Source organism: Ovis canadensis, chromosome 1 (assembly GCF_042477335.2).
Source record: "Ovis canadensis isolate MfBH-ARS-UI-01 breed Bighorn chromosome 1, ARS-UI_OviCan_v2, whole genome shotgun sequence".
NCBI lineage: Eukaryota > Metazoa > Chordata > Mammalia > Artiodactyla > Bovidae > Ovis > Ovis canadensis.
In genome coordinates this window covers 96,040,859-96,054,957 of record NC_091245.1, presented here as the reverse complement: position 1 = coordinate 96,054,957, position 14,099 = coordinate 96,040,859, and the positions used below count along the sequence as shown (strand labels likewise).

At 41.5% G+C, this 14,099-nt stretch overlaps 2 protein-coding genes across 4 annotated transcripts in view; one reads left to right on the top strand and one right to left on the bottom strand.

Moving 5' to 3' along the window:
- Positions 1-12,473, top strand: part of SPAG17 (sperm associated antigen 17) — a 259,656-nt gene extending 247,183 nt beyond the window's left edge. The window contains exons 48-49 of the mRNA XM_069602119.1: positions 227-373; positions 12,287-12,473. Coding sequence (XP_069458220.1) covers positions 227-366 — 140 coding nt within the window. The 3' untranslated portion in view covers positions 367-373; positions 12,287-12,473. The remainder of the gene's footprint in view (positions 1-226; positions 374-12,286) is intronic.
- WDR3 (WD repeat domain 3) overlaps positions 6,332-14,099 on the bottom strand; it is a 39,999-nt gene continuing 32,231 nt past the window's right edge. For all 3 annotated transcript variants that reach the window (XM_069602128.1, XM_069602124.1, XM_069602130.1), the window contains exons 22-27: positions 12,237-12,329; positions 11,748-11,795; positions 10,994-11,037; positions 9,209-9,337; positions 7,351-7,444; positions 6,332-7,056 (exon numbers count right to left, since the gene is read on the bottom strand). In XM_069602128.1, the coding sequence (XP_069458229.1) occupies positions 6,901-7,056; positions 7,351-7,444; positions 9,209-9,337; positions 10,994-11,037; positions 11,748-11,795; positions 12,237-12,329 (564 nt within the window). In that variant the 3' untranslated portion in view covers positions 6,332-6,900. The remainder of the gene's footprint in view (positions 7,057-7,350; positions 7,445-9,208; positions 9,338-10,993; positions 11,038-11,747; positions 11,796-12,236; positions 12,330-14,099) is intronic.

Sequence of the window (14,099 nt, the reverse complement as noted above, 5' to 3'; positions counted from 1 at the left end):
AAAGGCCAGTCACATAACAGAAAAACATACATTAGAGGGGACCGGAGAAATTCCAGATCAATATCCATCCTTCATCCTCTAAGCTTGGCATATAGAATTTGCATTAAATCGAAAATATCTAAAAGTGATCTAATGATGCCAAAGATTCTAATTCTAAAATATTATCTGAGTTTGCATATACAACTCATTTGTTCATGAAAATAATAGTCCTTAATGGGTATTTTACCAGTTTTAACAAGCAGCAATTATGATAAGAGACCAAAAGATTTTCCCCAGGGAAAAGAAAATCCCACGGTCCAGAGGATTTCTACAATTTCTTCCTCTGCACTCGGAGTCTTCATGTCCCGTAAAATTTCTCCACATTAGGAGTCAGGTAAGTAATACATTTGTAATTTGATTGTCATCCATTCAAATGTGAGGCCATAGACCTCACATTTGTTCTCATCTTCATTCAGCCAGCAACCACTGAGCCACTTAGTCTGGTGGAATTAAAATACTTGTTTTTAATAATGATAACAGCTACCCATTTATATTCATTATCCATCTAATCCTCATACTATCTACAAGGTAGATATTTCCCCCACTTTATAAATAAGGAAACTCAGGCTCAGAGAATCTTGAAGAAGTAAAAAAATCTAACTTACTTCAGTGTGATTCTAAAGTTTATTCTTTCAAGTGCTATTTTTGACACTGATCTGACTTTCCAAGGGTAGAAACACCAACAGCAGGATGCCCTTCTGTACTTGAGAATTTACAGTTAGGTCAGTGGTTCTTGCGTTTTTTGGACTCAAAGACTCCTTATGTGCTGCGCTTAGTCTCTCAGTCATGTCCGACTGCGATGCCGTGGACTACAGCCTGCCAGCCTCCTGTCCCTGGGGACTGTCAGGCAGGAATACTGGACTGGGTTGCCATGCCCTCCTCCAGGGGATCTTCCCAACCCAGGGCTCAAACCCGGGTCTCCCGCTTGCAGATGGACTCTTTACTGTCTGAGCCACCAGGGAAGCCTGTATACATGTACTTAAATATGTATATATGGCTGTGCTGGGTCTTCGTTGCTACACAGTTTTTCTCTAGCTGTGGCAAGCAGGGGCTACTGTCTAGCTGTGGTGCATGGGCTTTTTATTGCAATGGCATCTCTTGTTGCAGAGCACAGACCCTAGAGCACGAGGGCTTCATTTGTTTCAGTTCCCAGGCCCTAGAGCGCAGGCTCAGAAGTTGTGGCGCACGGGCTTCGTTGTTGTGTGGCATGTGGGATCTTCCCAGACCAGGGATCAAACCTGTGTCTCCCGCATTGGCAAGCGGATTCTTTACCACTGAGCCACCAAGGAAGCCCTCCTTATGTATTCTTAAAAATGACTGAGGATCCCCCAAAGCTTTTGTGTATGTGGGTCATTTTTTATCAGTATTTACCATAATAGAATCAAAACTGGGAAAAACTTTTAAAAAATTGTTTTAAAAAAAAACAGTACATTACTGTAAATAAATTGTTGATGAAAAATAAATTTTCCAAACAAAAATTAATGAGGGGAAGATTAAATCTTGGCAAATCTTTTACTAGAACACAGCTGCATTCTCACAGCTGCTCTGTCTTCCGTCTGTCACCGTATCGCACATTGCAGAGTCTCTGGGAGACTCCACTGTATAGTCATGCGAGAACAAGGCCAATAACATCTTGCATTTGTTTCTTAGGACTGCTGTAACAAATCTGTATTTGTTGCCCAAGGCTGCTCTAACTAAGTACCACAGACCAGGTGACTTAAAACAGTGGACATTTCTCCTCTTGCAGTCTGGGAGGCCAGATGATTGGAATCGAGGTGTGAGCAGGGCTGGTTCCCTCTGTAGCCTCTGAGGGAGAACTTGCTCTGTGAGCTTATCTTCTGCTGGTTCCCCGCAACCCTTGGTGTTCCTCAGCCTACAACTCACCACTCTCATCTTTGCCTGTCTCCAGCGGCATTCTTCCCTTTGTGTTTCTATACCTCTCTCCTCATAAGATCAACAGTCATTGGATTTAAAGTGTTAGTCTTTTTGCGACCCCATGGACTGTAGCCTGCCAGGCTCCTCAGTCCACGGGCTTCTCCAGGCAATACTGGAGTGGGTTGCCATTTCCTTCTCCAGGGGATCTTCCCGACCCAGGGATCGAACCTGAGTCTCCTGCACTGCAGGCAGACTCTTTACTGTGTGAGCCACCAGGGGCTCCTCATTGGATGAAGGGGCTACCCTAATCTTGAATGGGGTTCCCAGGTGGCTCTAGTGGTAAAGAACCCATCTGCCAATGCAGGAGACACAAGAGACGTGGGTTTGATCCCTGGATCAGGAAGATCCCCTGGAGAAGGAAAAGACAATCCACTCCACTCTCCTTGGCTGGAGAATCCTACAGACAGAGGAGCCTGGCAGGCTACAATCCATGGGGTCGCAAAGAGTCAGACATGACTGAAGCGACTTTGCAGGCATGCATGTACTTGAATAAGATAAGGCTTCATCTTAACTTGATTGTAAGTGTATACCCGTGGCGGATTCATGTTGATGTATGGCAAGACCAATACAATATTGTAATTAACCTCCAATTAAATAAATTTATACTTAAAAGACCCTATTTGTAAATAAGGTCCCATTCATAGGTCCCTGGTAGATAAGCATTTTGTGGGGACAAACTCAATTTAGTTTACCCTCTGGTCCCCAAAAATTCACATCCATCTCACATGCAAAATACACTCAGTCCATCCCAACACTCCCCAAAGTCTTCACCTATCCTGGTGTCCTCTCCATTTGGGGACCTGTGAAACTCAGAAACTTGCAAAATACTATGGTGGGATAACATAAGAAGACATTCCCCTTTTAAAAAGAGAAGATGCAAAGAATTAAGCAATCACCAGGCTAAGTGTTTGCAATGCTCAGGGCAGATTTGCTGAGGTTTCAGAGTATGAACACAATCACTTATGTCTTGATCTGTGCTCTGGGCCAGGGGCTTCCCCAGCCCCACCCTTGGGCCCTCAGAGGCCTTTTGGGTCCCACCCTTTGTCCTTAGCCTGATAAAGTATTATCCTCTGGGCAGCCCGCTTTCTGCTTATAGAAGCCCAGAAGTCTGGCAGCCTCCCTTCATTTCCTGCCTCTGTCCCCTAGGCCAAGCAGGCAGTGTTTCTGCTGACAGAACATTCTCGGAAGTTTTTGCTGATGTCAAGGGGCTCCAAACCGTTAGGCATGAGGGCTCTCCACAGGTCTTTCCTGAAGTCTCACCTCTGTTCCCGGCTTCTGCTGAGATGGCTGACGGTAGTCATCTTGGTCACAAACCTGTTTTTCCGCTAGGCTTTCCAGTTAAACCTTTGATAAACTTTTCAGAGCATGCCTTAGCATATCTTACAATACGGACAGGCTGTGAATTTCCCAAATCATCATGTTCAGGTTCCTTTTTGCTGACTGTTTCCTTCCTCAATTTATCTCTTTCCTCTTGCATTTTACTAGAAGCAGTAAGAAACCAGGACACATCTTCCATATTTTGGTTGGAAACTTCAACTAAAAATACAACTTCATTGTTTATAAGTTCTACTTTTTATCCAAAAGCAGAAGACAATTCAGCCAAATTTTCTGCCACATTGTAACAAGGATCTATCTTCCTCCACTGTCCAATAACATGTTCTTTGTTTCCATCTGAGGTCTTACCAAAAACACCTTTCAGGTTCATATTTCTACCAACAGTCTGTTCACAATACAGAAATTCTCTAAGATGCTTGAAGTGTTCTTTACTGTCCCCATCCCTTCCTTTTGAACCTTTATCAAAATTGCTTTTAATATCTATTATTTCTACCAGCAGTCTTTTCAAGGTAATCTATAATAGAACTTTTCTATAATGCAGCTCAAAATTTCTTCAGCTTTCACCCATTACTTGATTCCAAAGCCACTTCCACATTTTTAGGTATTTGGTAAAGCAGCACCTCACTTCCTGGTACCAAAATCTATTAGTTTCCTGTGTGTGCGTGATAAGTCACTTCAGATGTGTGTGACTCTTTGTGACCCAATGGACTGATACATTTTTTGTCTATTTTTGCACATGGTTATTTGTTAGAGAATGTTTTATAAATAACTTAATTCCAAATAGTCAGTCATGTTTGACTCTTTGTGACCCCATGGACTGTAGCAGGCTCCTCTGTCCATGGAGAGTCTCCAGGCAGTACTGGAGTGGGCTGCCATTTCCTTCTCCCTAATTCCAAATGTCACATTTATAGGTTTCAGGTAGACATGAATTTCTGGAGGACACTATTATACTTACCATTTTAAAATATTTTTGACCATGCAGATTATTCTCAAAAGGGTCTTCAGACCCTAAAGGTCTGGGAACATTCTTTAGAAACCACTGGTTAAGGTGTGGTTTATCTTGGTTCTAGTCCATGACTTTCAGAAGTTACCCTAAACTAAAAAGTGATGAAGTCTGAAACTCTAGTTGGACCATTTTGAAAACTACAGCACAGCTTTCCAATATTCATAATGCCTGTTGGCACCAATCTATCAAAAGTAATGACATGAGTGTACCTAATAGAAATGTCTTAAATGGTACGTCTTTATGCCTCTTTTTTCATATTACCAGTTAATGATATTTATGTAAGTACAATGAGTATCTTTTAAACACCTATTGTAAAGATTCTGTGATATCTGACAGAAAATGTTTTCATCTATTTCTTTCCAATCTTTTCTACCTATGTATATATTGGAATCATTATATAGTTTCATATTGTATGTATCTCAAACAGAAAAAGTAACATATTCTGTGTTTCTACTCTGAGCCAGTGGTAAGTACTCCAGTTGTTATCAACAGACATCATGAATGCTTATTGCTTTAAGATAATGAGCTATAAATTTCTCTATAACTCAGTAACTTAAAGCAACAGACACTCCTGATCTCCTAGCTTGTGTGGGTAAGGAATCCAGGGATAGAGCTGTTGTTACTGTGGCTCAACTAGGGGTGAATCTGCTTTCAGCTCACTCAGTCACTGGCAGGATGCAGTTCCTTGCAGGCAGTTAGACGGAGGACCTCAGTCCCTTACTAGCTGGTGTTGGGAGATTGCTCTCAGGGCATCTCACGATAGGCAGCTTGTGTATACTAGAGCGTTGAAGATCTGAGAGAGCGTGAGCACAGCAGAATTCAGGGTGTGAATAACCTATTTATTGTATTCTATTCTTTAGAAGCAGGTGAACAGGTCCAGCCTATGCTTCAAGGGTAGGAATTATCCAAGGGCAGCTAGCACTTGGCCTAACAAGGGATGGGCCAGTGACTGCTGTATACATCAGAGCTGCTTCCATCCCATAACCTCAGAAATAAAGTGACAGGACTTAGAATATAAGGTGATGTTATCCTTAAGAGCCTTAGTCTTATCTCAAAACTCAGGCTCTTACGAGGAAAGGGATGCACTGTAGATACTGTTTGCAGTGTGCGCATTCTCAGTCGTGTCCGACTCTTTGTGACCCCATAGACTGTAGCCTGCCAGACTCCTCCGTCCATGGAATTTTCCAGGCCAGAATACTACAATGGGTAGCCATTTCCTCCTCCAGGGGATGTTCCCAACCCAGGGGTGGAACCTGCGCCTCCTGCAGCGGCAGGCGGGTTCACTGAGCCCCCGGGGAAGCCTGTTTGTAGACCAGGTGCTTCTTCCTGAGCTCCTGCCTCGTCTGGCCTGGAAAGGCTGCACAGATGGGTGAGTGGAACCCTAGCTCCCAGTGACAGACACCACTGTCTCCCTGCTTACTGCCCTAGGTGCTCAGCTAGATTTCCTTGGGGTGAATGTGATTTATACTTGTCACTGAGAAACACTTTAAGTAATTCCTCTTTCTGGTGGAAGGAATAACTGCCTCCAAGGTTGATTCTTCAGAGTGGAATGCACCTAGAATCCATCATACTGTCTATCCTCCTGCCTTTTCACAGTGAAGTGTCAGGAACTCTATGCCTAAATTCTTTTTACTCTCATTGTTAAAAAAAAAAATAGTACTATTCAATTCCTTACTTCAGTTCAGTGACTGTTTTAACACTTAGACGTGTTTGCTTTAGGAGAGATAAGAACTGCATCTGAAATTGGCAAGAAAAGGGTAGTACTACAACACAGTAATTTAGATGAAATGGACAAATTCATAGAAACATACAAACTACTTAAACAGACTCAAAAAGATAGGGAAACTCTGCACTGATTTCTAACAGGGAGACCCAGTTAGTGATTTTAAAACTTTCACAAAGAAAAGCCCAGCCCCAAAGGTCTGTGTCAATTTCCTTTCCTAAAACACTATCACCTCCCCACCAGGAAGATACATATACAGCATATTAGTCACCCAAAAAGCACAGCCAGGTATCTCAGCTTGACTGCTCTTTAATTAGAGACAAGTACTTAGAGGAGTAGAAACAGCAATTAGGATCATCATATACAGATAAAACAACCTATAAGAGGTTAAGTTTAAGGAGGCTGGTTCATGTAACTTTTACAGTCCCTTTCAGCTCTGAAAGTTCAAGACTACCTTTATGGGTGATCAATTACACACCTGATTGTTTCAGTGGGCTATAAAACCTAATCTGGAGAGGTAACAAATTACTCATCAAATCTTCTGACATAAATAAGGAAACATTCTGAAATGTTTCAACTTTAGTTTCAACTTTAGTGAAACAATACCTAATTTAAAAAGTTCTCTGCTTCCTGCTAGACTATAAAGGGCACACCTCTTAGAGGGCGCCCCATTCAGAGCACAGATTTTTAAACTAGTCTGTTTCAATCCAAGACACCGCTATGCTGAAATTCCTCTAGGCAGAGCTGGGAAACACATCGTGTGATCCTCTGCAACATGATATCTTAAAGATTACACCAATGCTACTGCTGCTTAGTTTGGAAGTCCTTCTCAAGGAAAAGTTGGAAAAGGCACATTTCAGTTCTAAGTCACTGTTAAAATCAGCTTCTCCCTCTTTTTCCTCTTCCTCTTCTTTTCTTCCAAGTGGCTGGTAGCATCAGCAAAAAACATAACTTCACTTTTCGCTTCACATTCTCTCTTGAGATAATCGAGACCTGCCATGTTGAAGCCGATAACATCCTGAGGAAGAATAGAAGAGAGATTAAGTGAACTTCCCCTCACTTCAGTTCAGTGTCACATACGTGAGTCAGAGGAACCAACGCTTCATGTGTTGTTACCCATCCCTCCCTAAGGTCTTTTCTTGTCTTTTTTCCTTATGCCTACCAGCTCCAATAAAAACCTCATCTTAAATATGTATGTATGTCAGGTCAGTATCACCCAAGACTGGGCACAGCATACCATGCTACTTGTAAGTCACATATACACTAGGATTTCCCCTTCTTATTCTATGGCTACCTCTACAAAGATACTTACCCGGACTTGTCTGACTTTTGAAATGGTTGTTTCCTTTAATTTTTCAATCACTGGCACAAGCATTTGGTTGCTAGTGATCTGGCCAAAGTGAATCCTAATAGAAAAATAACACCAAGCATTGTCACAAAGAATAGTGGTTTTGGCTATACCTCCTAGAACCAGCAACAAAACAAATGTCAAAGCAAGGGAAAAAAAAAATCATTTCACCCATCATGGGAATATAGAAATGCTTCTAGAAAAAAATGCTAAAGATGTTTCTTCCATACGATTCAGTTCTATCTAATACTTTTAAAACCTAGTGTCCTAACATCTAAAAAGCTGACTTTTCCCAGCAATCTATCAAGTGGCCACAGATTTTTAACAACAGTATTCTATAGGGATTTCAGAGGGAAAATGAGCCTTCTAAGAAACACTAACTCAAAGATTTATATTTCAGCCAAAAAAAAGAAAAGAGAGAGAGAGAGATGATCAAACTCTGACTGAGAGTACCAACATGCCCTGGATGACGTAATGCTTTTTAACTTCCATGCTCACCCTCATTCACAGCTATGACCTGCCATATCTACCTCCGAGTTACACCCATCTACAACCCCAAAATGCTAGAAATAGTCAGTGTAACCTGATAATACTGTAATCAGTAACCCTGATTCAACATATGCCACAGCAATAAGAAATACCTTGTAAACGTGTATATCTTCATTTGCTACTATCATGAAAGAAAGAAAAAGGAATGACGGGTTAAGGTTCATGAAAAAATGCCAATTTACCAAGTACACCATTTTCTTTTAATTACGTGGTATTGGCTGAGCAGTTTCTACTGTTTTCCTAACAGCATTTTAAGGAATGTTCAAGTTTGCCAGTATTCCTGTTCTCTTATACAACAGCTGGAGACTGGGGGGCAGAGCAGGAGATAAGAATGTAGGGTGCGTGTGCGCTTTTCACCCAGTCCTGTCCGACTTTCCATGACCCCATGGAGTGCAGCCCACCAGGCTCCCCTGTCCGTGGGATTCTCCAGGCAAGAATACTGGAGTGGGCTGCCATTTCCTTCACTAAGAATATACTAAGCCTTTGTAAAGACATTTTTCCTCCGTTACATATTTAATACAAATCCTTCCTATTTAAGAATATCATGTAATGAACATTTTCTTTATGTTTCTTGGGTGCTTAGTTGCTCAGTTGTGTCTGACTCTGTGATTCCATGGACTGCAGCCTGCCAGGCCCCTCTGTCCGTGGGGTTTCCCAGGCAAGAATACCAGAATGTGTAGCCATTCCCTTCTCCAGGGCATCTTCACAACCCAGGGACTGAAGCCAGGTGTCCTGCATTGCAGGCAGATCCTTTACTATCCAAGCTACTGGGGAAGCAGTTATGTTTCTTAGTTCCCTCCAAATATGCCACTGCTCTTCCATTTGTACTTGTAGAGGCCTGGGAAATAAGCTGACTACTCCTTAAAATTCTGTTATGGAAACAAAACCAAACCATTTAGTTTAAACTCAACAGTTAAAAAAAGAAACACCACTGAAGGAGACTGGTCATTCAGGGATGGCCTTTCAGCACCCTACGAAGAACCAGGGCCACTGCCTTAGACTGTAACTTGGAGACCTCCACCTGCCTGAGCACCCTGAGCAGCATAGTACCTCCTGTTACTTCAAGAGGTGGGTCATCACTATCGGCACCTTAGGAGCAAGACTGACCACCAAAGGATAAGAGAGAGTCTGTGTTGGGCAGCACTGCAATTCCTAACAGTCTCTGAAGTGTCACGTTTCTTAATTGCAAAGCATGGAGAGAGCTTCCGGTGAGGCACTCCTGGAGGAGTTAGGCTCGTGAGACATATGATGTTCTCTGGGGAAAGGACGTTACCTGAGGAGAAAGAAGAGGCACCTACACAGCAGTTCAATGTCGGAGCCCTGCTGGATGAATTCATTAAAGAGCCTGAGGATGTCTGGGACGTAAGCGAAAGGCAGCACGAGGAGGGATTCTTCCAGCTCGCTGGAGAGGGAGAAATAAACGTTAAAGATGTCACGTTTCTTTACATGGTCAATTTAAAAGTCTTTTCCCCTCCCGTTTTTTCTTCTCCTTTTATTTACTTCGGTAGATCTTGCCCATCCAGATTCACCATCTACATTATGATGGCTCTCTCTTGTCAACGTTTTACTTTTCTTATATTCAGTATTTTAACCTACTTGATGCATTTTGGTCCATGGCAGTGTAGGAGAATCTTTCTTTCTTTCAGATAACTCATTTCTTCAAAGCTTTTTATTGAATTTCCTATCTTTGTATGATACTTCTTTTACTATTTATTGAGTCCTCTTATATGACAGAGTCTGCTTCAGGGCTTTAGAGTCTGTTTTGATGATTGATTCTGACAATCCTGTACTGTTTCAATGTTGTTGTTTTTATCATTTTTTAATCTCTTTCTTGTTCTGGGTTGGTTTGTTTACTTTTCTTGAGCTAGTTCTATTATCATTCCATCGATTCCAATTAGAATTCTCAAGAGGCTTTCAACTGGGATCACAAACCTATAGATTAGCTTAAGAAAAACTGAATCTTTAAACACAGAGTCTTCCCATCTATGCATGCACCCTACCTCCATCAATCTATATTCTACTTTACATTTCTCTAGCAAAGTTTAATTATCTTAGGTTCTATTTGATTCTTATATGGGACATACTCAGATATTGTGATTTGTTATAAAAATGATAACTAAGTAGGTCAAACTCAAATAAAACCAAAAGACAAATCACAAATAAGAAACATTATTCCAAAAATGACAAAAGATATTAAAAAAAAAATTCTTAACCAGTAAGAAAAACATCCATAAAGCACAAGAATGGGAAAGTAAAAATTCACAGGAAAAAATACAAATGGCCAACAAATATAATGAAATTTTAACCTTGCTAATTAAAAATGAAAATGATACAATACTACTTTTTGCCTCTCAAACCAGCAAAGGATTTTTGAAAAGCCTGGTGAAAGTCATTACAGGCACTCTGGAAAGTAAGCAACATAAACCTTTGAAAAGTTCATGTCCATTAATTAGTTAACAGACTGCTAGGACCATTAAGAAAATAATCAGTGAGGATGGCAAAGATTTATATGTAAAGGTGTTCAGTGAAGCAGTATTAATAATAGCAAAACCCTTATGCAACACCTAATAGTAACTATATGTACAATGGAATATTTTGAATTAATTCAATGATGTGTTTCTGAAGAATGTTACTAAGGTGAGCAAATGCTCAGGAACTATCCCATGAAAAAGGACAGGATATAAAAATGTATACATATGATTTCAATTCTGTACGTACACAGAAAATAATTCAAAGGAAATATACAACAAAAAATGTTAATAGTTGGTACCTCTGACTGAATTGCAAATAATCTCATTACCTATGATGTAAAGTAGCACTGCCCTTCATTTGTCCTTAAAAGTATCTCCCTTCCTATTTTAGGAGGAGCCTTCTAGTGAGCCTTCTCGTTCTAATTCAAAAAGAACACTATAATGAATTATTTTCGATCCAAGTTTTGACATAGTTAACCCTCTAAGGAAAATAGCCATCAATTAATCATCAATTATAATGTACTTATCTCACGTTCAGTAAATGGTGTTAGCTGCCAACTTACAATAATCCATGCACTGACACTCACCTGGATTTGATTCCTTTAAAAATCTCCAACACATAAGCTGAAGGCTAGAATGGAAATGTGACAGCATTAGTGATACTTCTATTTCTTAACTGAAGCTCTCTAATCTTTATCTTCTAAAAACCAGGGATCTCTCCCAGGAGAAACCATGTTCTAAAAATGGCAATACGTGCATGGGCTTAGACTGAGTCAGATCTGGGTTCACAATCCGACTCTGCCACTTGCCAACTATGTTCCCTTCAATCTGTAAGTCAGGACAGTTTCTTGTCTATAAAATGACACTGACATGTATTACTATTGTGATGGATGAAAGGTGAAAGCAAAGTTTGAGTAAGTAAAGATTACTAAAGTATGTATACACTGTCCCGTATACACTGTCCCGTGATTCTCCCTCTCTCCTCTTTTATCTGACTGATTTGTAACAACTTTCTGTCCAAAAACTTCAGTTTCAATGAACAGAATTTTCAGAGAGCACTTTGGATACTAAACATAAATAAGCAGTAAAACAAAAACAAAAAAAAACAGTCCAGTCCAAGCAGAAAAGACAACTTGAAAGTTACACTAAAACAGTCCTTTTGAAACACAAAATATCTTAAAGGAGTCCAACATTCAACAGAGATTTTTAACAACAAAGTATTTCCCAATATGTCAATGCTCAAATCTAATGCCTCTTCACTTCCTCTCTTGTGCCTGTCTGAATTTAACCTTAGAATGGCGGTTAAACCTTAAGGGGGAAACCATTAAACATTCTACTTACAGAGATATTGCCATAAGCCATCAGGATGGGATTGATGGGAAGAGGAACCTATGAAGAAATGATTAAATCAAGTCATTAAAAAAATAAGCCTTTGATAGTGCTTATCGCAGGCAGGGTCATAACAGTATTTTATAGTTCTGAAGGAGACCCTAAAAACTGATGCTAACGAATTATTATTTAAGAATATATTTTAAGTTTCAATAGGGCTTATGAATGAGTGTGGGTAATGCATTTCATCTAGAAATCCAAAATGGCTCACCAGCCTCCCAAACTAAAGCAGGAACCTGAGTTTGCAACTCAATACAGTAATCACGTTGATTTCAAATTAACTATCCTTGGCTTTTTATTAAGATAGAGCTTCTCAATTCTTTCTTTCTAATGTCTGAATTAGAAACGATTCTATCACATCTATACAAATGATGTTTTTCCCTCAGCAATTATCTCTATAAATAAATGTTACTCAGAATGTAACTTAATGAGCTGTCTTACCTCTTTCCCTGCAGCTTTACAGATGGCTTTGTGTTCTCTCATTTTTGCAGTTTCTTCTCGGTACAGCTCAATAGCCTCCATGATCCTCTCAGCCTACAGACAATGACAAAGAATGGAAGTCATCACAATACACTCATCATCCCACAACACTGCAGATGGAAGGCCTGACGAAAAGCTGTCAACTTAAACTGCTTGAATCAGTTTAATAAAGATGTGCCAAGAGCGTCCCAAACAGCATTCAAAGATGTCTTTGGCTTTTGTTTTTTAATTTACAAGGAGACTAGTGTGAATTCAGGTGAGATTGCAAGTGGACACCTTGAGCAGGGCAGCTCCCAGGTACACCTGACAGGTACACTTGCGATCAACCCTTCCTTTCTTAGAAGCCACACACTGATTAAAGAGATTCAGCACTGTTCATGTCCTTGGTTACAAGGGGGGAAAACAGAGATTATGATCTCCGTCTATAAATTTCATCAATCTTTTTGCCACAAAAGGGCTATTTGGCTGGGATCTTTTAAAAATTAGATATGGGGCAGTGATCAAGATGGCAGAGTAGAAGAACATGAAGCTCACTTCCTCCCACAAGTACATCAAAAATACATCTACATGCTGAACTATTCTCTCAGAATATCTACTGAACACTGGTAGGAGACTTTAGACCTCTGAAAGAACAAGAAAATCTCCACATAAGCATAACCGGGTAGAACAAAAGACAAAAGTGAGAAAGGAACTGGGTTGGGACCTGTACCCCAGGGAGGGAGCTGTGAAAGAGGAAAGGTTCCTGCACCCTGGGAAGTCCCCTCACTAGGAGGAAGTCAGCCAGGACAGAGGGAGAGCTTCCGAGCCTCAGTGGAGAATACAGCAACTGGTTTGCAGCAGCTAGAATAGAGAGAGGCCTGCACAGAGGGCCACTGCCACCCCTCTACACTCCCAGCCTGAGATGTGTGTCCATGGGTGCATGTGAGGGCTGGGTGTGGAAGCTCGGGCTTCAGAGATCATACCCAGGAAGAAGACTGGGGTGGGCTGTGCAAACGCAGTCTTGAGGGTCTGGAGTCTAGTGCAACCACACCTGAAGGTGCATGTAGAGGAAGCCTGGCCACCTTAGAGGCCAGGTGCTGTTGTGTGGCAGTGTGCGACGGGAGGCATGGTGTCCACCCTACAGCCTTTTCCTCTGAGGGACCGCTCAGGCTGTAGGACACTGCCTACATGAGCTCCAGGAGCGGTAGTGAGTCGCCACAATGCCCCAGGCTTCAGGAATGGCTGCCAGCCACCTCTGCTCCCATTGTGTACTCCAGGGGTGCGCCTGAGCCGCCACTGCCGCTGAGAACCCAGTGCTGCATCTGTGCACCCCCTGCTGCTGCTGCTGCTAAGTCGCTCAGTCATGTCCGACTTTGTGCGACCCCATAGACAGCAGCCCACCAGGCTCCCCCAGCCCTCGGATTCTCCAGGCAAGAACACTGGAGTGGGTTGCCATTTCCTTCTCCAATGCATGAAAGTGAAAAGTCAAAGTGAAGTCGCTCAGTCGTGTCCGACTCTTCGTGACCCCATGGACTGCAGCCTACCAGGCTCCTCCATCCATGGGATTTTCCAGGCAAGGGTACTGGAGTGGGGTGCCATTGCCTTCTCCTATCAAGGGGATAATGGCCGGCACACGCTGAGGAAAGAGGCAACAGGCATCCACACTAAAAACAGTCCTTGCACCAAAAATATCAAACCCACACAAACTACACATGGATGTTCTCACATGTAAATTGCCCTGCAAGACCACAGTAATAGACCTCTTCAGTCTAACAAACACCAACTTAAAGGAACAACCAATTATAAAGAGGAACCAAAAAAAATAAGAAGACTCATTTTTTGAGA